The following is a 26,624-nucleotide window of genomic DNA, read 5'->3' as shown; positions in this document are numbered from 1 at the left end:
TCTGTCTTTTGATACTGAATTTTCATGAAATGTTCGATTGTTCTTTGGCTTTATAGAACTGTAGACATGGCATTTAATAAAAAAAAGCTTCATAAAAGATGTACTCACCTTCCAGTTTCAAGATTTTTGTAAAATCGAAACAATTTCAGAATTTGAGACACGAAACACAAGATCTATTCCATTTCACAATGGAAATCGAGCGAATAAGACATTACCAGCTAAGAGGAAATGTGATAATGAAAAAATTGTGTGGTACATTTTGAAAATGTGTGCGTATTTATTCAAAAAAAAATTGTCTATATAAATCTAATACATTGGTTCCACATAGAAAACTAAAATTCATCATGTAAATAAACTGTAACCATTTTTTCTTGTTCATCATTTTTTTTTTTCAACTTTAACGAAAATATTAGATGTGTTCTTTCCGTGGCACGCAACCACAAATGCAACATATTGTACAATTTGGTTGTGATTTGTGTTTGCGTGTTATTTTGCAGACAAAAATTCTTCTTAATTTTTTCTGCTTTTGCAATTGTTATCGGACACAGATTTTTATCGCGAAATCACTTTTGCCATCTGTTCAAGGCAGGCACAGATGATTGTTTTTTTTTGTGATAATTTTTCTTTTGACCAGATCCTATCACCTTCTCAGTGTTTCAATGGTGTCCGTTAAATTTTACAAAAGCAGGAAAAATGCAGGAAAGAAAAATAAAACAAAACGATATACATAGAATTCATTGCGATTTTTATGCTACGTTTTCTAACAAAGTACATTTTTTGTTGTTGTCATTGTTGAATAAGTAACTAACGATCTCGATCTTTGCCGCGATCTTGCTTACTCATCAAACACTTTTTTTATTTCGTTAAACGAAAATGCTAACACAATACATATCTATGTTTATAAACCATATATTATATATATTAAATTAAATATGCGTATGAATAAATCTTATCCTAAAAAAGAACTGAAAATAAAATGAGACAAACTTCACATATAACCAAAAATTTACAATAAATTTACATTATTATATATATATTTGCTTGTGTATCGATCTAAGTTGCTCTGCGCAAAACGGATGCAAACGATGAAATTGAAATCAGCAATGGAAAAGTGAGAAAAAATCTCTGTGCTTTTTCGTTTCCTCAAATGATTTATGGTTTGGACTGAATGTCATCAACAGCAATGCATGAAAACAACGAGTTATTTTGTCATCAATTTACACTTTGAATATGCACTGTTGTTGATGATGTTTATCGAACATAACTTTTCCACGACAGCAACAATTCGCACTCGATTGCATCACATCGGCATGAACATACAGAGATCCTATATTCTATAACCTTGGTAACTTGCCCGGCATTTGAAATTTTGTTATTTTATAATAATTTTTTTTTGTTTCTATTTTCATGCTTTATATTTGATTTAAATAAAACTTAAATACGATTACAATGGGTAACTTAATGTTTACAGAAAAAAAAACACATATTTTAGTTGATAAAAAAATAAAAACAAAACAAAAAAGAAATTAAAAATTCATTTCTTTTGGACAGTTGCTTTGCAAATTTTGTCCATATTCTCTTTATCTTAAAATTAAAAGAAGAATAAAATGGAAAATAAACTGTCCTTATTAACTCATTACTAAACACGAAAGAAAGCTACAAACCGAAATGCGCAGATATATAATCTTTGAATAATATAAATCTTAAAGTCTACAGAAGAAAAAAAAAACAAAATAAAAATTCGCTAAACCTTCTCCATCAAATATGCGCGGTTTTATCTTCGTCATTTTCATGGGATAAAATTATAAAATGAATGCTTAATTAGTACTATTTTGAAGAAGAAAAAAATAGAGTAGAAAAGGAAATCTAATGAAATTATGAATTCTCTTACAAAACAAAAATAGAACGAACAATGTTGGGTTGGTGGACATTCGATGTTGAATGAATTTAAAATAACGCACAAAATCATGCGTGATATAAAGAAAATCACTATAAAAAGAATGCCGGAACGAACCGTTTTCCGTTTCGAGAAATGTTCCGGCATTCCCATGAAAATGATTGCAAATGTGATGGTAGGAAGTGGTTGGTAAATCGCGGTGTGCGTAATTTGTGCATATCTACAGTCTAAAAAAAGAATATTCTCTGATCCGAAATGGCTTTTTCGAATTTCGCTTATTTAATCTCACTTTCAATCGCAGAAAGTTCAATAAATGCAACTCCAAATGTGTTTTGTATTTTTTTTTTGTTACGTATGTTTATTATTATTACAAAAAAAAGACGAACAAATAAAAATCGGTCGATTTTGTTGTTTGCTTTTCTCTCATTTTGCTGCCAATTTTTCACCAGTTCGACAATCGAAACTATGATCAGGCCAATTCATAATGAAAGTTAAAGAAACATCGACAATTTGTTTGTTTGTTTTTATTCTTCTAAGTTTTGTTTAGGTAACTAACTATGGTTGTACAGCACCAGCCTAAAGTAGCTGCGCCTTTGATGCCAATCATCAAGTTCATTCAAAGAATTATGATTAAAAATGTATATATATATATTTTATGAGCGAGAAAAAAAAATTGAATAAAATACCCGTTTTCGTGGTAACCAACGATTCATGTCTTTTTGAAAATCATTTAGTAACGTTATTCGGCCGCTTTTATCGGTATTTTCCTCGATGTTATTTAATTTTTTTTCTTTTGCTAAAATCAATTTATTGCACAATGAATCCATTCGTTTATGATTTTTTTTTCTTTTCACTTTATACAGGTAACTGGTGCTTATATTTGTAATTCGGCTATTTAATTTATAATAAAAGCAATCACAATATAGAACGTTTTTAATATATTTTTTTCATCTTCGCTTTAACATTATTATTCAACATCTCAATAAACACTCTCTTTCATCCAAAATTGAATTCGAAATAGTAAAAATTTACTTGCAGAGCGATTGAACTCGACTTAAGTTTTCCTTTCTTTGGCTCGCATTGTTTTTCGCTTGCGATGAAATTGGTATATTCGGTAAAGAAATTGATGGATTTTAGTTCATTTTTCCAAAGAATCAAATCTCGGCTGAGCTTTTAATGATTTGTGTTGGTTTTGTCATCCTGTATTAGTCATATATGTCGGAAAGGGAGGCATATTATTGCGTTGAAGCAAAAAATTGGTTGCATTCGCCGAAAAGGCCCAATCTATAAAACAGATTTAGTACAAGCACGGTGATAAGAATCATCACGCTGTGAACAGCACAGTAATACTTTTTGGTATTGCATGATATTTATCGGCACATTCGCTTCTAATTACTTGGGCCTTTTGGTATTATATTCAAGACACGAAGAAAAGAATGTGAACGCGTTCGTATTTTGAGCTACAAACTATTCTTCAGTGTAAATAGTTTATTTTGTGGAAATATCACACTCTCTTAAAAACACATGTATCGAAGCGCCTGAATAGAGCGTTATATCTGCACGTAATAAAACTATGATTTCGAAATAGCATCTAATAAAGTTCACGAGTGTTTCTCGATCCGTGTGCGCACTGCGCATTCGAACATTATTTGGTATACACACACACACACACACACACACACACGATGTGCGAGTCGTCCCGAAAACAAAAAAAAAACAAACAAATTCCAAAGCATGTAACAACGAATCGTAATGATTACTTGTCATTGTTTTTTTTGTGAATGGCAAAAAACCGTTTTCATTAATTGAATGAATTCACCGAAATTAGAGTTTTTGTACAACGTCTCTCTGTGTGTAAGTGTCAAACGGCGTTAAGATGAAAATGCCACACAATCCAAAACTAAAAGCGACAACAACAAAATGCACGGAGACGATTTCAACAAAACCCGTGTATTCATAAATGTGCAACGCACGCTGACACACTATGCTTTTACAATTATCGCTTCGTTCATTGTAAAAAAAACGTGAGCGAATTGAATAAAATGTAGCTAAAACTTTATGTGTGTGTGTGTTTTTTTAAACTCATAGATAGATGTGTGCATGATCGCATGTAATGATGTATGTACGGTCGAATTTTGATGTAACAAGTATGAAATACGAATGCGGTTTATCGATATTAGTCGAGAGATAGAAAAGAAGAGGAAAAAAATTGAAGTCGATCCAAGCGAAAAAAGGCAACGACAACGAAAATACAAATTTTTCGAGAAGAAAACTTTTTTTTTTCAAAGAAAAATAAAACCAACAACTAATACTATGATCAATATAATGTAACTGCTGAACGAACGCATGAGCGCGTATTTCATTTTGGAATAGACATTAAAACAAAACCAAAAACAAAAATGTTTCTGTACGTCCGAACGCACGCCGAGAGCATGAGAATTGAAGAGAAGAGCAAACTAGCGAGTGTAACAGAGAGAAAGAACGCACATACAACACAAGCAACAACAACATCAGCATGAAAATGAAAACGAAAATGAAATTCAAAATGCGTGTACATAAAAAGCGAGGAAGTAACATGTATGTATGACCTACTTATTTACTGCGTTGCTTCGGCTTTTGTTTTCAGTTTTAATATATGTGTCTCTTTATAGTATTATTGTAATGCGTTACGTTACTCGATGCCGTCTCTTCTTCTTCTTCTTTGTCGTTCACTCATTTCATTTTCATCGTCTTTTCTCTTCATCATCTTCAACGTATTTCTTTCTTCACGAATTCGGACACAACTTGCATGCACCGCATATTATGTGCGTGTAAGAGTTATGTGATTTTGAATCACATATCCGTCACGGGCGTGTTGCGAACTTTAGATATAAGCGATGATTACATGCATCATAATTTTCATTAACAATCAATCTATTAGTCATCAAGATAGAAGAATCGATGAGGAGAATATTTTGCCACAGCGACTGAAATGCATTTTATTCGTCGAACTTTTCATTGGGTTTGATCTTAAAAATGGATGTGCTAAAACGTTCTCAATTATTCCATGTCAGACTTGTACGTGTAGCAAACACCCCCAATCAGCAGAAAAACATTCAATTGCTTTCGCAAAATTCATTTATAAAACAATTTCAAATACCAAATATTAGATGCAATCATTTTTTTATCACAATGATTAAAAACAAGCCAGTTCAGGCACAATTAAATGCGTTAGGTGGTTTATTGTGTCTACATGGTTTCGATCGGCCAGATCGAGCACAATTGTCCAAATTGTGCATTTGATGTGGGTGCATGGATGCAAATACTGTGCAAAAATGGATTCAGTGTTCATGGCTTAAAATTTCTTCTACTCTCAGGGTGAAACTTCAATTTACAATCTCGAGATGGCTTAAAATGTCCAACAAAATATACGATGTGCCTGAAAACTTAAGCTTTGTACTGGTTTCTAACATCTTTTCTCATTTTTTTCCGAATCCTACTTCCAAATTTCTTTCCATTCCAATATTAAAATCCACAAAAAGAGGTGCTATTTCGTAAAGTAGTTTGTGTATAGAAGCAAGCACCCAAACATTTTTATAAGTCATTAAATTAACATTTAATTTGCACTCTAGCCCATTATTAACCGAAATGTGTACAGGTATGTGTGTGTTTGTGTGAAAGCAATCCATTATGAAATGTCGATCTCATTGAATTTGAAATCGAATTTTTACCATAAATAAATGTTTGGTAAATGGGTCGTGTCGTAGCAAAGATTTGATTTAATTGTGATCGTTGAAGAAAGTCTTTGGCAAGTTTAAGAGAGAGAGAGATAGAAAAAAAATGCGAAATAGCAGTTGACATTTTACTGAAGACTCTTTGTGGTTTTGAGTCATTCGCATCGAAAAATAACAATTATAGAAATACAAATTAAATTAAAAAAAAATGAAACGTCGCATTTACTGGCTATATTTTTGGTTATGATCGGTACTATTTGTGATTTGTTCTGGCGCTTTTTCTCTTGTATAAAGTTCCTGCGTGTGAATTGTGGTGAAAAAATGAATGTGAGAGGCAAAAAAGTCGAGTTCACCGGTGTATAAGGTCTGCGTGCTTTAGCCAATTTGTCTTGAATACAATAAATATGTGTATTTTATTAAAATATATTTTGTTATTTTGAATTTAACTTTTGCGCGCGCACATGTTGTTTACTGTCTTTACTTCAAATTTAATTCAGCTTACTTTAATGCGATTTTACTTGAATTTTTTTTTGTTATTTCTTTTGTTTTCTTTTTCCATCATTTTATACGTATATATTTTGTTATTTGTATTAGTGCGATCTTACACTCAACTTAATCTCACTCTTTCTCTCTTTCATTCACCTATTCTTTGCTCATTGGCGCTGGTTCTCATTCGTGCATTCTCTTTCATGTATGTTTTTTTTTCATCGTTTGTTTCTTTGTTTTTTCTTTTATACATATATATATATCATTCTTTCCATTCTTCACATACCGTGATCGTTACTAACTAAGCTTAATACATTACGACAGATATTATTTACTTCTGGATTGTTGTGATTCATTAAGTGCACGTACAATTGTTTGTGCAATTGAATTTCGTTTGTCATTTCTTCGAGACGTCGTATCAATGCATCTTTTTCTTTGATCAGTGTTTTCACCTTTTCTTCAACTTCGCGTGAACGAACCTTTGCCTTTTCGCGACTCTTTCGTACGGCAATATTGTTACGTTCGCGTCGTCGACGATATTCGTCCGTACCCTTATCGATATGCTTACCGTTTTGTTTACGTTGATTCATCATTTGTTTATGCTTTAAATTGACCAAATGATTGCCGGATAAATGCGGTAGTCCTTGATGATGTAGTGTTGGCGTTGATAATGTGGTGAATGTGTTGCCGCTACCATTTGATGCATAATTTGGTGGTATTTGATAGAGACCGCCACTGCCAACGGCCACATTTTGATTGCCACCCACACCAATAAATTGGCCACCATTTACAGCAACAGCCGCTGCTGCGGCCAAACGACGATATTCTTGCGGTTCAACTGGCTCCTGCAACGAGCAAGTATAATTCAAGTGTGAATTTTGTTCATTCAATTCCTAGGAGCACGAGAATGAAGAGAGACAAACGTTTGGTTTTGGTTTACTTTTCTTTTTTGCAAACATAAAAAAAACATATTGAAAATGACAAACAAAATACAAAATAAATTTTGCTTTTTGTTTTACAAATTATTTACAGCAAAATAAAAAAAAATAAAAAATGTTGGCACTTCGAAATGAAAGCCGGGCAAGCAAATACGGCCAAATCTCATCATCACATTGAACAGACAAACAAAAAAAAGCAAAAGCCATGTGATGATGTAATTATAATGAAATCACGATTGACCAAAATAAAAAAAGAGGCCGAGAGAAAGAAGAAAAAAGAGAAAAGAAAAAAAAAGCTGAAGATGAGTAAAAAGACACACGTACTTCTTTGATATTCGTAGCATCTGAACCAATGGAACTGTTTTCGTCGCTTGAATTGTTGCTTCCATATGTGGCCCCAGTATGTACGGCCTGTGGCATATAGGCGAGCGCTGCACGTGGATAAACTTGTTGGTTCATGCGTTGTTGCTGTTGTTGCAATTGTAGCACTTTGGCCGCTGTCGCCGTCGAACCATTTTGATTGGCGTTCGCATGTGATCCACTATTGTTATTGTTATTATTGTTGTTGTTGTTGTTGTTGTTGGTGGTGGTGGTGGTGGCGTTGTTATTTGTATTTGGTACCAAATCGGAGAAGATGCCCAAACCCTCTTGATCTCGAAATTGATCGTCGATTAAATGTTGTAGATCTAAGCTTATTTCCTGAGACGTCAACTCGTCGAGATCATTTTGTGCGGAATAATGTTGTAGAATTTGCTTTTGTAACAGCACATTATTATTGTTATTATTATTTGTATTATTATTATTATTATTGTTGGTGGCCTGTTGCAAATGCAATTGTCCTTGTTGTTTATTTACAATCAAACCGTTATGATTGAGACCGGCCACCGTCGTCGCCACCACTGCTGTATTATTATTGTTTTGTGCGGTATTCGTTGTACCATTGCCACTACCATTCACCGATGCACCGTTATTGTTGTTCGTGGCCATTTTTTTAATATCCATTTGGTTTATTGCTTGCTGTTGCGGACTATCATACATTTGAGGTGATTCCATAATGTGCTGCACTTCCAACGAAAAATTCACAGCCGATACACAGACGGCATAATTTGATTAGGATCTAATCAATACACACAATATTTTGTTTCTTTCCTTTTTATTTGGTTCAATTAATTTTTCTTATTCCTTCCTTTCTTTATTTTTTTTTTACTCCGAACTCTCTTTTCGTCTATTCAATTTTTACGATGATCTCAATTTTTATTTTCCGAAATTATCACCTTTCGCGAGAATCGATGATGGCTCACACTATGATATGGTGTGCGCGCGCGACTCTTCAATTTCTCTTTATTTATACAAATAAAATTTCACTTTCAGTTGATCAATAAATCCCTGTTCTATTTTAATTGCTTTCTTCTTCTTATTTCTTTTTTGCAAAATTTACAGAAACAAAAACCACTTGACAAAGTCTGTTTTTTTACTCGTTGCTTCGATTGCCTCTTTATATTTTCATTCGCTGATTGCAATCTATAATATTCTCTCTTTTCGTTCAATAAAAATATAACATGCACTTCAATCAGTTTTAATCCTTTGTGTTGTTACAGTTGCAAGGAATCCACGTTGAATCGAATGATTTTGAACAACGAAAAATACACTTGCGTTTTTTTTCTTTATTGATTTTGGTTCTTTGTTTTTTTTTTATCGTCGAAGATTTTTTTTCTAAAATCACCTTTTGCACTTTGTTTGATGTCAAAATTTGAAAAGATTCACTAATTGTTGATGAACTTTATCGTTTTGGAGTTATTTTCACGAAAAATACCAATCTTTATTGTTTTTTATCAAAAAATCCGTTAAAAATGTTTTTTTTTTTTGCAAAATGCGCATGAAAAAAAGTCTGGATGCATAAATAAACTCTGGTTCAAATTCGTTGTGATTTGTATTCCGCACCCCAAAAATGGTCCGAAAACAACGAAAAATAAAAAGTGAAGCAAGAATCGAGGAAACGAAAAAAAATATGTGTAACAGAAAAATATTTGGTTGTTTTTTTGTCAGAAAACAGTATGCGCTCGTATCATGTATCAAATGTAATGTCGCTCTCTCAATGATGTGAGCAGGCGTAAAACTTTTATTCGACTGAAGTCTTAGGGCTATGATGCAACTGATTTTATATATATGCTAATACAACCGAAATATACAACACACTGTTTTCTTTTTTGTTGATGTTTCTCTCGCTCGAAAAGCACGAAAATAACGATCGAAGCGGCCGAAGAGAGCGGATCAGCGTGCGCGCACTCAAACACGTACACATAAACACAACATTCGTTTGTTCAACCAAAAAGCAAATGCGCTATGACGGCCGAAAGAGAAAATGCGACTGTTGTGTACTATTTGCTCCGAAGAAATGTGTATACATTTTATGAATCGTGTATGCTATTACTGCGCTTACTCTGTTCGCTCGTTGTTGGTTACTGCTATTACTGCTGCTGTTGCTGTTCGCTTTCAATGTAATAATATCACATAAACGAACCGAAACTGAATGACGATTGCGCTTACAATTACACGACACCGAGCAACGAGAGTGGCCAGAGAATAAAATAAAAAGAAGCAAAGACTTTGTATGTTTGAAGCACAACGATTGTGTTGAGTTTACTAAGCGGTGCGCACATTGCTTTCGGTTTGAATTGTATACATTCGATGCTTGCATTCAACCACGATAATACAGTTGGGGCCAAAGCGTGTTTAGCAAATACGATACGACGATATACGACTGTGCGCACAGTCTTTCTCCCTCTTGCCCGTTTTTTTTTACTTCTGTGCGACAAATATGTGTATGTGTATGGTTTTTCATTTGCAGCGCGTGTGGTTTTTGGGCTTCGGCATCGTCGATGGCATGAACTGTTTTCTATGGTGAGTTTAGTTTATGCAATGCAAACGATTTAAAATTCCATAACGATCATTCAAGCAGGTAAAATTAAAAGTAAAAAGAAACAAAACCATAATGACGACAAAGTCGAAACCGAAGAAAATTGCTTTTTGTTTCTGTTCTTCAGACGCAAGCTTAACAAACTTAAGCTCGATGTATTTTCTCTCTTATTCTTTGTCACTCTTTCTAATGATTGCGTTACCCATTACAATTGCAAGATGTAGGCGCTTACACTGCAAATGATTTTTCTTTTTCTTTTGCGCACATTTGCTGCTTCTTTAAATTCATTTTAATTAGTCTGCGTCCAATATTTAGTAATTGCAAATCAGATTTGTTTGATAAAAACCGATACGATCTTCGCAATCTGGTCAAAATTTGAAATTTAATTACACATATATGTGACATTTTCGTCGTTTTCTTTTTCGGGTACCTGCTTAATTGCGGAGCATAATGAATTTTTATTCTTCTTTGAATATTTTTTGATTCACTTGCTCACGGCCCATATTTACGATCATGAATACATATGCAACAGAACATTTAACAATTGAAAATGTATGGTGACATGTAAGCAATGAAACGTAAAATAAAAATATATCGCTAGAAATATTTGAATCTAAAACATGCATTACGGTCCAACAACACACAATCGATGAAAATAAGTTTAATTACTTTGAAGCAATTCAAGCAACGTTTCGCTCAATTCCGTTTTGCGCCTCTCAATCGTTCATTGTTTGGTCGTCATTTATAATGCACACTTGAACATACATAAATGGTATGTGCGCGTGTGTTGTTGCTTTTTCTTCTTCTTTCGATTGAATTGCCTATATGCATATATATGTGTGTGTGTATGCGCATACTTTCGGCATTATTAACGAGTCGCATTCAAATACATTTTTGGTTCAAGCATTTATGTTGAAAAATGTGCACAGTCAAGCATTAGACCAAAAATTGTTTCACTCTACATTCATTATACCTGCCGATCAGTGTCTCTCTTTTGCTCTTTCTTTCTTTTACGCATTTTATTGCACTTAATCGAATAATGAATTGAACACATTAATCAGAATCTTAAAACAGTCAAAATAGCTTGAAAAATATATAAACTTTTTTTTTCTGTTAATTAATGACTTTGACTCGTGATTAAATCACCGCCACACACGTACAACTACAATTGCTTGAACGAAATCGAATTTCAATTTCAATTGAATTGCATTTTGACGGTGCTGCTACTGGATTTTGTCGCATTTCGACTAAGATACGAGCATTCGAATGCGGACTTACATACATGGATAGATGGGGAAACATGTCAATAAATAGCAACGCGATTCAATATATTTTCCAATAACACAAAAATGTCCATTTGTGAATGTTTCACCGAAATATTCTTTATAAATAGAAAAATACTGTACATCAAAATACCAAAATTGATAACAAAATAAAAAGTAACAAGAAATGGCACACGAGTGCATACAAGTTATGACGCGCGCTGATTCGTTCAATTGCTCGATTTGAAATATAATCGATTGATATATGTATATGGTAAACACTAATGTACTGCCAAAAGTCACACCGATACCATTAGACCAAATGAGAAAAAAAAATTATCTTGATTAAAAATTTTTTTTGGCTATAATATATTGGCAGTGCAATGCACTCATTGAATATTTTCCATTTTTTTTCGAGAAGGGCAATGACAAAATTGAACAACAAACATGTAAACAACAATAAACGGGGTCTTTCAACGGCGATTACATATCAAGAAACTTCAGAAACAAAAAGGGATTTTTTTTCAACTGGCCCACGCTTTTCAATGATTCAAAACTCAATGCCAGGTATTTAGTAGAAAATTGAAGAAACAAAAATTGTCATTAGTTTGATTAGTTTATCATCGTTTCTACAAGTGATTATCTATTATTTTTGTGTTCCAGTCTGTTCAAATAGATCTCTGGTTAATTTTTTTCATGTACACAGAGTGAAATGTTTCCTGAAAACAAAAACACACACACACACACACACACACACACACACACACACAAGAACGTTGATGATAACAAAAGAGTTAATGGAATGATGAAATGATTTGTCTCTTTATGATATAATAATAATAAATTATATGCCGGTGTATGTTTGGAATCGGGCCATGTTTGTTCGAGAGTGTGCGCCTCGTGCGCGGTTATTGCAGCCGATTGTGCATTGTTTTCAATTTAAGAAAAACTGTCAATGAGAATGAAGCGAAAAGAAAGAGAGAAAGAGAAGCACATATAATCAAGAATTTTATTTTCCGTCATTTTTGTATCAATCGGTTTTCGATGTCGTAATCTGAACGGGTACAATCGTATTATTACGGAAGTTTTTCGAATGGTAAATGCAGTATTGGTTCTTTTCCGTTTTTAACATATGTGTGCGGGCATGTGCGCAAAAAATATTGTGTGCGGGACTGACCCGCTAGACTGACTCGAACGGATTACATCAAAATGCAATGACCGAATATTCGATATTCCATAGTTGAATTTCAGTCGAGAAACAAAAACAGAATCTGCATCAAAAACAAATTTACAATCAGCATTGTTTGTTTGAACGCATTTGCGTCATCTACTACTCTGAGTGAAGTGCGCGGGCGCATTTTGTGTGACACGTGTGTAGGTGCTTTCACCTTTACTCCATATTTTCCCGAGTCGTTTGTTTGATCTAATTAGTTCTCTTCTCGCCGGCGCATTGTCTTTCATTCGGTGGCCGTCTCTACATTGTCTTGCCTCTTTGTTTGTCTTATTCTTTTGATACAACTGTCGATGTATATGCACATTGAACACTATGAATTTGAATTGAATTGTTGTGAGGTAATGTAACAGGTGCGCACGATTTATGTTTTAAAGCGAAACGTAAATGATAATAATTCGTTTCAGTTTTCAATTGAGAATAAATGCGGCGTGGATGCTGATGGTTGTGTGACAATTTTTCGATATGCAGAAACAAGTTTGAAGATGACAAACGAGAAGCAAAAAAAAAACAACATAAATAACGCACACACAATTGCGGCATAATATAGTGTGTTCTCATGCGATTCATGAGTCGCATAGGCTGATTTTTATCAACATCTTACCATCAGATTGATAGAGATACAAATGCGATGAAGAGAAAACATGGCATTAAAAAAAGACAATAACGACTGAGAAGAAGAAGAAGAATACGCTTTGTTACGTTATATTACGCTAATATGCACTTTGATGATCACGAAACAATTACGTTCAACCTACTTTCCATGCGGTGGTTTCTTCGTTGTTACCTTTTTTTCTTCGCCGTTTTCTTTCACACAACAATAAAACGGAGGAATAGAGAACCAATCGCCCGAAAAGAGATAAAAATTCATGAAGAAAAACACAAAATCATGCATTCATACATAGACACAGCGAGCCGAAAAAGACACACACGCCAATTACAGCATAGACTCGCCGAAACTGAAAACTTTAGGTTCTCTTTTCTATTTTGTTACAATGTAATAGAGAGAGAGAGAGAAACAAAAAAGCCTGAAAATTTCGTTTCGTGAAAGCTAATTTTTATGTTTACTTTTTTTCTTCTTCTTCTCTCTTTGGTTCGAATCGAGCGCACTTTTATCGACTACAGTGTGTGCGCTTATTTGTTATAACAATGTGATTGTATTTGTGTGTACACTCAATAGGTAACAAGAGCTTTTCATTGTATTGGTGCCACTTCTGTAAAATTGTTATTACATTTTGTGACTACATTGAGGAAAATTTGTTGAAATAATTGCGTCATTTTCTTCCATCTATGCACGCTCTTTCGCTGGCAACGACGACAGCAAGAGTTTCTCACTCGCGTGCATATTCGATTATGCACATACAAACATACATCAAACGACTTGGTATATTATTGTTACTCCGGTATATCCATTGTTACAGCAAATGCTGTTATAAAACTGCTCTAGATTCTCTTTCTTTTTTCTCTCGCTCTATCTCTTTCTCACACTCTAACTCGCGGTTTATCACTCTCATTCGTTCTCGGCGAATTTGATTAAAAGATTCACGGTGCCAGCAAAATTCACAAAATAAAATATTTAACGAATTAATTTGAATTTGCTTGGTATTTTCGGTTTCTTCTTCTTCATTTTCTTTTCGCGTGCTTCGGACAGAAATGATGCATTCGCCAATCACACATTTGCAATGCTTTGTGATGTAATTCGCGCACTTTTACTACATACAGAATAAGACATGTGAACCATCGACACACTAATTCCAAAACAAATCATGCCGATCAAATGATCTACTTCAGCACAAAATGACATTTTACGGTAAATGTATGTAATATTTTCTTTCTTGTTGCTTTTTTTCGATTTCTCGTTCAAATTAGTTATTTATGCGCGAACGTTTTATTTTTCATTTGTCATGCACCATTCAAATGAAATCGAAAACGCCCGAAGACAAATCATGAACGGAACACTTTTGAAAGCATTATTTTTGCACTCAGTTTTCAATGAAAATGTAAACATTTTTGAGCACACCATATTTTTGGGGAGGAGAAATGACAAAAATTCGAACAAGAAAATGTTTTTACTCGTTTTTAGATATGAAGAAGCAGCATCATTTTTTTTAAAAGTTAACTTTTTTACCAAGAAGATTTTTCTTTCAAACCTCAATAGACGAAATATGTAGAATTGATTACATAATGGAAGCGTGTACTTTACTTGATTTTAACGTGGATCCGCACTGTCAAAATTCGAGAATTACCGATATGTGTGGTTAGGATTTTTCCATGTAGCTAGATAAAATATTTTGGAATGTGCATTTAAAAAGTAAATAAGTCTGATCAAAATACCATCATTCTTTGAATTATTTCACACTAAGAATTTTTTTTCTTATTTTTTCATATTTGAATTTATTTTTCATATCAATAAAAACCGTAATTAATTGACGTTTTCTCTTTTGCTTTGAGTGCCATAACAAATGAACATTGTTCAGTTTGTGAAACCATCATATCAGCCGCGATCTTTGTTGCAATTGTTCTAAACAAAATTTCGATGATATTCGCCTATAAACAATGCATTCAACAATTGGATTGTGCGCCAAATGATGTGAATGGTTAAAAAAACACATCGATTACATAATGATACAAGTGATTAGATTTTAATGTTTAAAAGCGAAGAGAGTGAAAAAAAAACACACACACTCACACAGTCGGTAATAAATTGTGTGGCGGTGGTGTACTTCAGATACTAAATGTTGCTAATGAAATAATGCTCTCTGTCGAGTGAAAAATGAACAAATAAAAATCCCATTTACAATTATTATCCAATGTTCATAATTCCAAATTAATTAAAAATGAAAAAAGAAAAATATTGTTCTCTGCACATAAATTGCAAAACAATTATGTGATTCGAGTGCTCACACAAAGTCTTTTAAGTTGAAAAGTCTCTTGGGAAAAATGATCTATATGTATAATTTTCAAGACACATAAACATGCCGATTTTTTTTTTCGTTCGTATTTTGAAATTATAACGCATAAAGAAAAATGCATGCAAAAGATTTGCTCAAACACTGAATTCAGATTTTGATCAATCAATTCCAAGATGATGTTTTTCTGCTAAAATGAAATCATTTTGACGCAATAGAAGTCATCTCGATGTAAGTAGAATTCGATAACACAAACGTGATCTCGTCATTCATTATTATGGCGTCAAACAATACATGTGATTCTTTAAATATACGTAACAACTTGAAATTTTCTTCGGAATTTGTTTTACGGGTAAGCTAATCAAACTGGACCGCTTTCTTATCAATTTTGTTTTTCTTTTCACTTCGATTGCGTAATCGAATTCATGGAAATACAATTTGACGACGTATTCAATACCATATCTAACGGATATGCACGCTTCACATGCAGATTGAAGCAATTATTAGTTTCTTTTATTATTCTTTTCCGCAAAAAATGTAACAAACCTTCCATAAAACACTGATCGTGTGTGATCTCTTGTTTTACAAATCACTCAGTTTTTAGTATCAATTAAAAAAAATTGCCAGAATTTAACTACAAGAATGGTACGGTTGTACAATAACTGTAGAAAAGATCAAGATTAACTAACGTCACTGACTGGCGTTTTCTCAATTGAAATAAATAAATCATATCTCAAAATGAGTCAAATTCGCTAAAAATGGGTCAGCTTGATGAAATAAATATGCATTTTTTTAAAAATAGTTTACAGTTAACTGGCACAATAGAAGAGCATCAGTTTCAAATTAAGTTTAAAAACAAAACCTATATTCTCGATGAAATCGACTAGACATCGCCATCTGTTGGTGTATAGCACTTATAGTGGAGACATGAACTCGCTCAAACTTTTATCAATCATTCATTCTATGATCCAAATGAACCAATTTTAAATTGCAAACTATTGTGACTTTCGTAAGTTTTTCATTTAGTTAAATAACAGAATAATGAAACTTATACTGACGAGTTAGATTGTCATGACACTGGTGGTGATTGTTTGAAAGTAAGTCAGGTACATCATGATGGACATTGAGAAAATATTCTACTGTCTATTATAATGTACATTGATGGTTTTACGCATTCTTTTTGAACTTACTTTCGATTCTATATATTTAAGCATGCAAATTTCGACCTACTAGAGGATGTTATTCAAACTGCAAACACCAATGTCGTGGCGATCTAGAGTGGAAACTTTGTCAACAATATATATATGGTTTTATTTATTGTAATTGTAAATTGAACATTTTTGTTTTCTCTATGAGCCAAATTGAATTTAATAAAAGCCAACATTTAAAAAAAAATAGATAAAAGAAGAGTATTTCATCAGTTTCGAAAAAAACGAGAGAAAAAAACTTCATATGCATAAAATGAAATGCAAAGAACGCAATTTTATTTTATTAAAAAATAATGTAACGTATACAATTTCTCTGACGAAACTTTTTTTACGAATATTTTATTTTAAATTAACTGAAGGGACTAAATAGAGATTGTTAACTGAAAATATCATTTAATATGTTGCAATAATGTTCTTTTGGCATTGATAAAGTTACAGATTTGAATAAAATAAGTTTTGTTTGAGAGCAAAAAGGAGAAACATTTTGTTTGTGTTCATTTTTATCGATAGACAAAAAAAAAGAGAGTATAAAACACGAAAAATCAAAATGAGTTACAAAGTTGAGATGTGCAATTGTTTTGTTAAAAATAGATTGGTTTATGCGGTTATTTAAACGCATTCGTCTTCGACCTCTTCCGGAACATCCTCTTGTTCAAATTCATCATCGGCGGTGGCCTCTTGGTATTGTTGATATTCGGACACCAAATCATTGCAATTACTTTCGGCTTCAGTGAATTCCATTTCGTCCATTCCCTCGCCTATTTTTAAAAAAACAAAAACAGTCGCATTTTAAACGTTTTCTTTTTTTGTATATTTAAACATTTAGGCAAAACATACCAGTGTACCAATGCAAGAAAGCTTTACGACGGAACATCGCACTGAATTGCTCCGAAATACCTATCATTTGGTTAATTATCAAAAAAACAGTTAAAAATTAATATTATTTCAATCGTGGAGAGAAAAAAACACGCTCACGTTTGAACAATTCTTGAATGGCTGTAGTGTTTCCAATAAAGGTCGATGACATTTTCAATCCTTTCGGTGGAATATCACAAACAGCTGTTTTCACATTGTTTGGAATCCATTCAACAAAGTAGCTACTGTTTTTGTTCTGTACAGCCAACATTTGCTCATCCACCTCTTTCATCGACATATGACCACGAAAAACGGCTGCAACGGTAAGGTAACGACCGTGTCGTGGATCGCACGCAGCCATCATGTTCTTTGCATCGAACATTTGCTGTGTCAACTCTATAGACAAAATGAATATATCACACAGTGTTTTAAATACAAGAATGAGACTGCAAAAAGTTAACTCACCTGGTACGGTGAGGGCACGATAGTTTTGTGCGTTGCGTGATACAAGCGGTGCAAATCCGGGCATGAAGAAATGAAGACGTGGGAATGGAACCATATTTACAGCCAATTTACGTAAATCGGCATTCAATTGACCAGGAAATCGAAGACAAGTGGTAACGCCAGACATTGTCAGCGACACCTAATATAAATCATTATTATAAGAATTCGACTTAATCAATAAGAGCAAATACGTTACCAAGTGATTGAGATCGCTGTACTTTGGATTTGGAACTTTAAGTGTACGGAAACAAATGTCGTACAACGCTTCGTTGTCAATGCAATAGGTTTCATCGGTATTCTCAACCAGTTGATGAATAGATAGCGTTGCATTGTACGGTTCAACGACTGTGTCAGACACTTTTGGTGATGGTACGACTGAATATGTGTTCATAATTCGATCCGGATATTCTTCGCGGATTTTCGAAATGAGCAATGTGCCCATGCCAGAGCCAGTGCCTCCGCCCAAACTGTGAGTAAGTTGAAAACCTTGCAGACAGTCACAATTTTCACATTCTTTGCGAACAACATCCAATACAGAGTCAACTAACTCGGCACCTTCCGTGTAATGCCCTTTGGCCCAATTGTTACCGGCTCCAGATTGTCCGAATACAAAATTATCTATCGATTTTAATCAATTTAATTGTTTTATTATGTCAATTTAAAGATAATTGAAGTGCAATCAAACCTGGTCGAAAAAGTGGACCGTAAGCACCAGATCGAACTGCTTCCATAGTTCCTGGTTCTAAATCTAACAGAATGGCACGTGGCACATATTTACCTCCCGATGAACGTGATACAGCTACAATTCGAAAGTAATTTTTTTAAGTAACTCAAATCCAAAAAAGAATGCTCTCAAATATATATATAATTTCTACCAATGTGATGAGTAATTTATTTTTAAAAATGATACCACTATGTTTAAATTGGGTAATTGCGAGCAGAAAATTGCTCAACAAAAACTAATCAAGTAACGAAACTTAAAAAGAGACGGATCTTTTTAGTTTGTACCGTGCTCAAGAGATCGGATTAAAGCAAATTCGGCGATAAAAAAAAGGTTTTGATCTGTCAATTAAATGTGTTGAAAAAATTACCTGAAGCTTCGTTATAGTAAACACTAATACGTTCCAATTGTAAATCGCTATCGCCCATGTATGTTCCAGACTTGTCAATACCATGTTCTTCTGAAATAATTTCCCAGAACTGAAATATACGAAAAGAAGTGATGGCACTTAGACATTATTCAATGATTGTTTTAATGAAAAGAAGCGAAAAAAAAATGAAATGAAATGAACAAAAAGACTTTATACCAAAATGGAACCCGAAGCGTCCAATTCATATTTGTCGTATATATACATCGAACATTTTGTGTGTATTTGCTTTACATTCCATTCAAGCGTATTGAACTCATCGCAAATGGGTATGTTATTACGTGTAATAAAAAAATGGTTGTACGTGCATTTGCATGCCAATCAAATGGTTTGGCTGATTAAATATACTTCCACACTGAAAATAATTTCTTTTACGGATTTTAAATTGGTTAAAATGAATTCGGCACATTTTTGCCCTTATGGAATGTTTGTTTTACCAGTTCATTTAGAAATTTGTTAATTAACATTACACATATGGAACATTAAATATGCGTGGAGACACTCTCGCATACGGACAGTTTCGGTTGTGGTTTGAACGGCGCAAATGCTAACAGCAAACAAACGAATGAAGAAAAAAAAATGCAAGCAACTAAATGCAGAGAGTGGATGCTGTGACCAAATGTTCAGTGCTTTGGTGTCAATCACATTAATTAGTGAAACATTGCCTAGTAAAACTGTGCTTGCTGCAGAGCAGAACAAGAGAGAGAGATGTATGGCCGTCGTTAAAATTGTAATTTAAAACACTTTCCGCGTGCGCGCACTTAACAGACTGAAATGGAAAGGAGTTGGATTGTCGTCGCAATTGGCTCATATATTTATATAGTGCCGAATACATGAAATGCAACACGCATTTCATGCGCATCCATTAAAATATGTCGCCTATTGGATTCTTGACTGAAAACTTCAGAGACGCCACATCGAAATTTCTATTCGCGTTTGCGATAGTTCTAGAGACGAGATTCCACTTTTTCGAATGCAACGTAGACGGTGCGATTCTTTTAATTAATTTTTTTTTCTCTTTGTCTTGTCTTCCTTTTAAATAAATTGTGAAATTCTATGCGGGAGACGGTATGTTTCTTCTTTCTCTCAATCCCGTTTTGGTTGTCTCTTTTCCAATTCTATATTTGGCATCGTTCATTTTTAACTTTGGTTTTTTTTTCGCTCGGTTGTTATGCGGATGATGCACGTTATTTTTTTTAAGATTTCAAAGGAATATGAATGCAAGAGAGGAAGAAAAAAAATCACATTTGATATAAATTTTCCTTGATGTGCCTCAACGGATCGATCGTATGACATGCCGGTTAAATTTATTGCATCGTTAAAAAAAATATAAGCACACGTGCTCACACTCAAGAGCACTCGAAATGCAATCGACTGATTGTGAAAATTTTATCATTATTTTTTCTTAAATTCTCAATCAAAATATGAGTAAAGAAGTAGTTTCAGATTTTTTTTTTTGCATGAAATCAATGCAAAGTCATTTTGGTGTTTTTCTCAACTTTCGACATTCGACTCAAACGCAATTTATTTCCATTAATTGAATTAACCGCTCGAACGAGATGAGATGAAGATCAACAAAAAATGATAATATTTAGTCTTCGTCACAGTTTTGTGCTCGCGCAACATATCCGATTAAATGAATCTGACGAGTGAATGTGTTTCCACCGAACAAATGGTCACAGCTGCTTGTGCGGCTAAAGAAAAACACAAACCAAACGAAATGCATCATTCAAAAATGATCACAAATCAAAGACAAAAACTAGTGAAACAAATCAAAAGGAGACTTTTCACATCTCTCACTCATTTCATGTTCATTGTTTCAGTCTGTCTGCTTTTTTTATCGTTTTACTCTTTGGCGAAATGAGAAATGAAATAAAAACAAAGACTTCGTATAACTTTTGGCATTTTGCATACAGAAAATCTTCAATATTGTGATTGCGATATGAAAACGAATTCGTCGTCAACTAGATACATTAAAATTGTAAATGTATGTCTAAAAACTACGATTTGAAGGATAACATTTTACATTTTTCGATGGATTTCAATTGCATGTGTGCGCTTTGGAGCGAACCGAGAGAAATGTGCTGTGATGTGAGTTTGTCGTGTCTAGTCTCTCTCTCTTGCTTCCACTCTTTCTTTTTCTCAATCTCTGAGTAATGCATCACATACCATGATGAATATAACCACTAAAAATAGCATACATTCTTTGGTGATCGCGAGTGCAACCATCAGTCAGAGTGTGAAAATGTTATAATTTTGTTTTTTTTTTCTCTCGATCCATTCTTATACAATTGTTGAACAATTTCCCGAAGCAACGCATTCCCGTTGCCTATGTCATCACTGATGAGGATTCCAGTTTCAAATGTTTCTTTTCTCTCTCTCTCTATCTCTGTCTGTTTGGCTCTTGCTTTTAAATATTCATTATACAAAAGAAATCGTTTTCAATGTAGCAATCCCATCCATCGGATGGCCGTTATTTCAGATGGGCGCAGTTATAAATAAAAATGTGTATTTTAAATATACATAGCCACACATTTTACCAGCCGTCATCACAACCAAACAAACGGAATGTGTGGAAATCCAATGCAAATGAATGCTGCCAAACACTATCAAATGGTTTGCATCCAATGCTCAAATCGAACCAGAATATGCTATGTTTTCTTCGGGTTCTTTTTTTTTGTTTATTTATGCAACCAAGCGACAGACAAAGTTGAATTGTTAAGTTTGAATTGACTGTGAAAAAGATCTTCGGCATTTGAAAAAAAAAATCAAAACGGAATTTCAATTAAATATTTCAGCTAAGTTATCTAAATCGGTGGTATTTTAACGATATGATGCATCAACGATGTGGAAAAATAAACAATTTTCGTTTTTTCTGGACCCAAAGAGCCAACGATGTGATATTTAGATGTAATTATGTATGTGGAAATCATTGCCTATTCACTTATTTTAATCCGCATTCTGCTTATTATCAATTCTCAAGAGAACGAAATGCGATTGTAATGCAATGCTCGCTATCGCATGCATAATACAGATATTTTCCATTTGTTTGGGTTCGACAACTTTCTGAAGTGTTTTCTCCTTGACTATCTAACAACTGTTTCAAACTGTTTATTGACTGACGGACGGACTGATTGAAAGAAATCAATATCCGTCTAATGCAGCGATTACTCATCCAATTGCAACTCAGCTGTTGATGATACACACTCATTTCATTCACTTGAATTAGCAACGAAAAAGTCTGCCGCCATACGAAATACAACAGCAACAACCGTCGAAAACAGATAAATTCTTTTTTTTTTTTCAAAATATGAACAATGTCCAAGTGGATACGCTTGACATCATATGTGTTAAGCTATAATTATCTGGTTGCTTAGCTCGGAAGTCGATTGGAACTATTGTACATCCTTCTTCTACAACATTGTTCGTTTTTGTTGTTGTTGTTGTTGAATGAAAATTGAATTTTTTATTTTTCAATCAAGACAGTTGTGCCATCATGTTTTACTGAAATGAGCCTGCGGAGCTCATGAATCACTCATGATTAATTATATCAACGAAGCTTACTCATGAACGCAACACAGAAATCTTAATTTTATGGTGCCATAATATAACGATTCGACAATTTAATCGACATTTTACGACAGCAGCGACACATCACAAAGCAAAAGATGATTATGACACTGACGACGATGATTTGACTGGCAATTGAAATGCAAAAATATAATGAAGTGCTTGAATTGATTGAAAGATATTGATGAACTTCATTGCTGTTTGGCATATATCGTTAAAATCGAAATTTTTGTATTAAAAATTACATTTTTCTCTAACCTAAACGTATTTTTTGATATTCGATTCCAAATAGATGTGCATGAACTCGAGTAAGGGCGATCGATGATGACACATACCAATTTGAATTTGTAATGCATTGCACGAAAAACCAAAAAAGTGCTATACAAAGCGATTCATTTCAATTGAATCAGCTGACCATTGTACTTGCCATTCAAGTTAGACTTCATTTTATTATGAATAAGTAAAAAAATACCAGAAAAAAAATGCTAAACGGAAAATATATGTTGGAAGAGGCCGCTGGCTATCAAATATTCTGTGTATAGATTTCAACTTTTTTTCGATCGTATTTTTCTCCTTCTATTGCATACAGTGTTTTTTTTCTTTCGAAATGTGTCTCTTAAATTTGAATTCATGTCATTGATTTCCGGCCCATCTGTCTTATTATAATGTATAATAACGTTCCGTATTATTTGCGGCATATATTTGTGGTGTATGGCTCATGCCGGTCTTCTTTGTTTGTCCAATTAAATTCTTGTGTATACAGTGTATACAGTTAATACACAGTTATCAATAATATTATGGATTACATACCAAAAACATGAGCCACCATTTTTTTGTGTGTGTATGATTTCCAATTAGAAATGATTCTTATAAGGATGAGCCAAAAAATAAAATTGATTCGTAGAACGAACCGAAAACAACCTTTCAATTTGATATTAGGTCATTAAACTGTTCACATTGACTGTTCATGAAATGAAAAAAAAATATATACTCTTTTTTTTCTTCATTCGAATTGGAATTTGACGTGATTGACTTTAAATTTGCGAAGAAAAAAAGCTGTGATTTAACAAAAAACACCGCAACTACTTTTTGCGTGAACTTACCTTGGCTCCGATTTGATTGCCGCACTGACCGGCTTGTAAATGTACGATTTCTCTCATTTTGACGAAGTTGACAACGATGATAATCGAAACAAAAAAAAATACACCGATTTATATGATGTTGGTAATTAAAAGTCCGAAAAATCCAATGATGCAATTGAAAACGAGAACAATTCTAATCTGAAATATCGGATGATAATGTTTCGCTTAGAAAAAAGAAACTCTATGTTTTTTGCTCTCAATTCTTAGCAAATCGCTTAAAATTCCATTCAAATATATTTTAAAACACTTTTGAAAAGTTTGATTGATTGAAGCAAAAAAAAATATAGTCAGAAAAAAAATTGTACAATGATTTAAGAATCGAAAGCAAAAATTCAAAATAAAATGAAAATAGAAAAATGATGATAACGAACGGCAAAATTTTCGCAGAAAAAATTTTAAGAGCGAGCAAACAAGCGAGAGGGAAAAAAACTGTCACTGCAAGACAAGATGATATGTGTTCGCTTTGATTGCGTCCCAACTTATAACTAAATCGCCGAATTGAAATGTTGTTCACTTACAGGCTCTCGCGGCGACTAAGCACGTCTCTTGTGCGTTCTTAGCTGCGTTTGTATTTCGAGCGATATCGTACGTATATATTTTACTCGTTGCTTGTTTTATTCGGTCTTTCTTTCTTTGACTTTTGTATGTTTAGTTTTAAAGGCGCACACGAAGGAAAAAAAATTATATATAATAGCTTATCGTCTGGAAAGAGAGTGATCGATGTGAGCAAGCCGGTACATTGTATGTGTTCGAATGGGCTGGCGAGTGTGTAATGTAATATCATCACTTCGGCTTTTCCGCTGATATTGTTCTATGTTCGTTTCGATTATTTTTATAGTTCCCGTTCGACGATTCAGATTTTTTTTTCATTCATTAAAGTACGTGCGATTATTCAGTTTTCATATGGTCTTCAAATCGGTATTTCGCCGATTTTTTTTTATTTGCCTGTCAACACTCAAAAATAAAACAGTCAGTGGCCTGGACACATTTGAACGTTATGATTGAATTTATTTTAAAATAAGCACAATTGGTTTCATCTGTGTGAATATAAAAATCAACTTCAATTGATCATGTTTTACATCTTCTTTTTGGAATATCGACACTTGACACGATCTCGTCGCAATTTTATGCAATTTTTTACAGGTTTAAATACCCAAGGAGCTAGATTGAGTATGTGTTTATTTTCAAATTTATTTCAATAATGCAATAAATCAAAATTAATTGCAAGAAAAAAATGAATGATTCAAATTTTTGAATTTTCCAACGAAATTTAACGCAAAATTTTTTCCATACTCAATTTCACGTATCATATCTGCTCGAAGAATGTTTAATCAAATGAACGAAATAGAATTCGACGAATATTAAATTGATTTCAAAGAAGTTTTCAATTAATTCAAAGTAAATTTTAAGTATCACGTAAACACAATTTCAACGATCATAAAGTAGAAAGACCTGAATATGTGAATTTTTATCGATTTGAAAGCTTGGAATGTTTGTGAAAAGAACAAAAGCAAAAAAAGTGTGGCAAAAATGCGAACAAACGAATAAAAATGTTTCTGCAAGTTATAACAATTCCGATAAATTGAGTGAGCCAGCTACAAGCGTTTGCAAGCACAATGGTCATCGTTTCTAAGAATTCGAGTGAAATGAACACGCACAATAGTTTTGTTTATTATGTACTCGTAGAAAAGTTGCAAAGATGTAAACAAACTCATAATATTTTGCCCATTTTTTTGTTCGTTTTGCCGTTTTTGTTTTTGTTGCAATTGTATTCCAACCAGTTGTCAGCGGATGGAAGAGCTAGCGCGGATGACAAAAATGGAGAGATAAAAGTATAAAAGATAAACAATTTATCAGAATTCTCTTGTGACAAATTCACTGTTGTTTGTAAACAAACGGAACATTGTATTAAAATGAAATGTGCATTTTAACAGAAGAAAAAAAAAAACAGTTGAAAAAAGCAAGGAAAATATTGAGGAGAAGATTAACAATCGATTCTTACATTATATGTGGCAGACATAAATCAAAGCAAATTGACCCGGCATTTGTAAGTGCAAGACATAATAATAGCACCATTTAACTCCAAAACAATTACAATCGATATCATGCCAACGATATGAAAATGAACTGTAGTCTTTTTATCGCAAACTTTTTCTATTTAAAACGTACGTGTTGTATTGATGTTGAGTCAAATACACAAAAAAAATCGCTCTCTTCAATTTTGTACAGCTTCTAGAAACATCTCACAATTTTGTTATAAATAATTATAAAAATGTTCACTACTGTCACGCAATAATATTTGTATAAAAAGACCTTTAAGAGTTGTGTGTACTACAGTTAACAAGTTCGATTTAGAACAGCAACCAGCTTTATCAACTTTGAACATAATGAAGGTGTCTCTATTCGTAGCCTGTTTAACGTTGGCAAGCTTCAACCATGTAATAATTTTCAAAAAAAAGTATGTATGTTTTTTTTTCTCATTTTGATAAAAAAAATTATTTTGCAGTTCAAATTGGTCGCTGGCAAATATGATCCCAATGGCCCGGCCTTTACTACATTACTAAATGCATTTGGCGAAAAAGTGAAAAAAATTGATGAGAGTGATTTGAAAGGTGAATTGCAAAAAGTTTTCAAGCTTCCCGTTAACATTCTTTCGATTGAACCGAATGACTGGCTGAAAATCTGTGTTGATGCAACCGGTGAACCAATAATTTCAGAAAACCAAAATCGACCGGAGTCTGCTGCAAAAATCTGGCTTGATTTTATGCTCAACTCAACTGGCACCATAGACAATGAACTTAGAGCCTTCCTCGGTGACGCTCTCAAGGACAATTTTAGTTTTCT

The 26,624-nt window shown here is 33.4% G+C and overlaps 2 protein-coding genes across 3 annotated transcripts; both read right to left on the bottom strand.

The window, feature by feature from the left end:
- Window positions 1–253: 253 nt before the first annotated feature.
- On the bottom strand, window positions 254–9,149 carry LOC116350323 (CCAAT/enhancer-binding protein). Of its 2 annotated transcripts, none has more exons than XM_031782082.1 (2): window positions 7,359–9,149; window positions 254–6,989 (listed from the first exon to the last, which is right to left on the bottom strand). In XM_031782082.1, the coding sequence occupies exons 1-2, from the start codon at window positions 8,085–8,087 to the stop codon at window positions 6,375–6,377; spliced, it is 1,344 nt and encodes a 447-aa protein (XP_031637942.1). In that variant the 5' UTR covers window positions 8,088–9,149; the 3' UTR covers window positions 254–6,374. The 2 variants fall into 2 exon arrangements, with proteins under 2 accessions (XP_031637942.1, XP_031637950.1); XM_031782090.1 differs by having other exon boundaries at window positions 254–6,941.
- A 7,753-nt stretch (window positions 9,150–16,902) lies between these two features.
- LOC116350313 (tubulin beta-3 chain) lies at window positions 16,903–24,282 on the bottom strand. Its single transcript, XM_031782071.1, has 9 exons — window positions 24,152–24,282; window positions 23,742–23,918; window positions 19,012–19,120; window positions 18,606–18,719; window positions 18,117–18,538; window positions 17,882–18,059; window positions 17,537–17,812; window positions 17,399–17,458; window positions 16,903–17,319 (listed from the first exon to the last, which is right to left on the bottom strand). The coding sequence occupies exons 2-9, from the start codon at window positions 23,796–23,798 to the stop codon at window positions 17,171–17,173; spliced, it is 1,365 nt and encodes a 454-aa protein (XP_031637931.1). The 5' UTR covers window positions 23,799–23,918; window positions 24,152–24,282; the 3' UTR covers window positions 16,903–17,170.
- Window positions 24,283–26,624: the final 2,342 nt, after the last annotated feature.

This window comes from Contarinia nasturtii, unplaced genomic scaffold (genome assembly GCF_009176525.2).
Source record: "Contarinia nasturtii isolate CC-2019 unplaced genomic scaffold, AAFC_CNas_1.1 Cnas_scaffold_129, whole genome shotgun sequence".
Classification (NCBI taxonomy): domain Eukaryota; kingdom Metazoa; phylum Arthropoda; class Insecta; order Diptera; family Cecidomyiidae; genus Contarinia; species Contarinia nasturtii.
The sequence above is the reverse complement of the archived record's forward strand: the minus strand, read 5'-3'. Positions and strand labels throughout refer to the sequence as shown.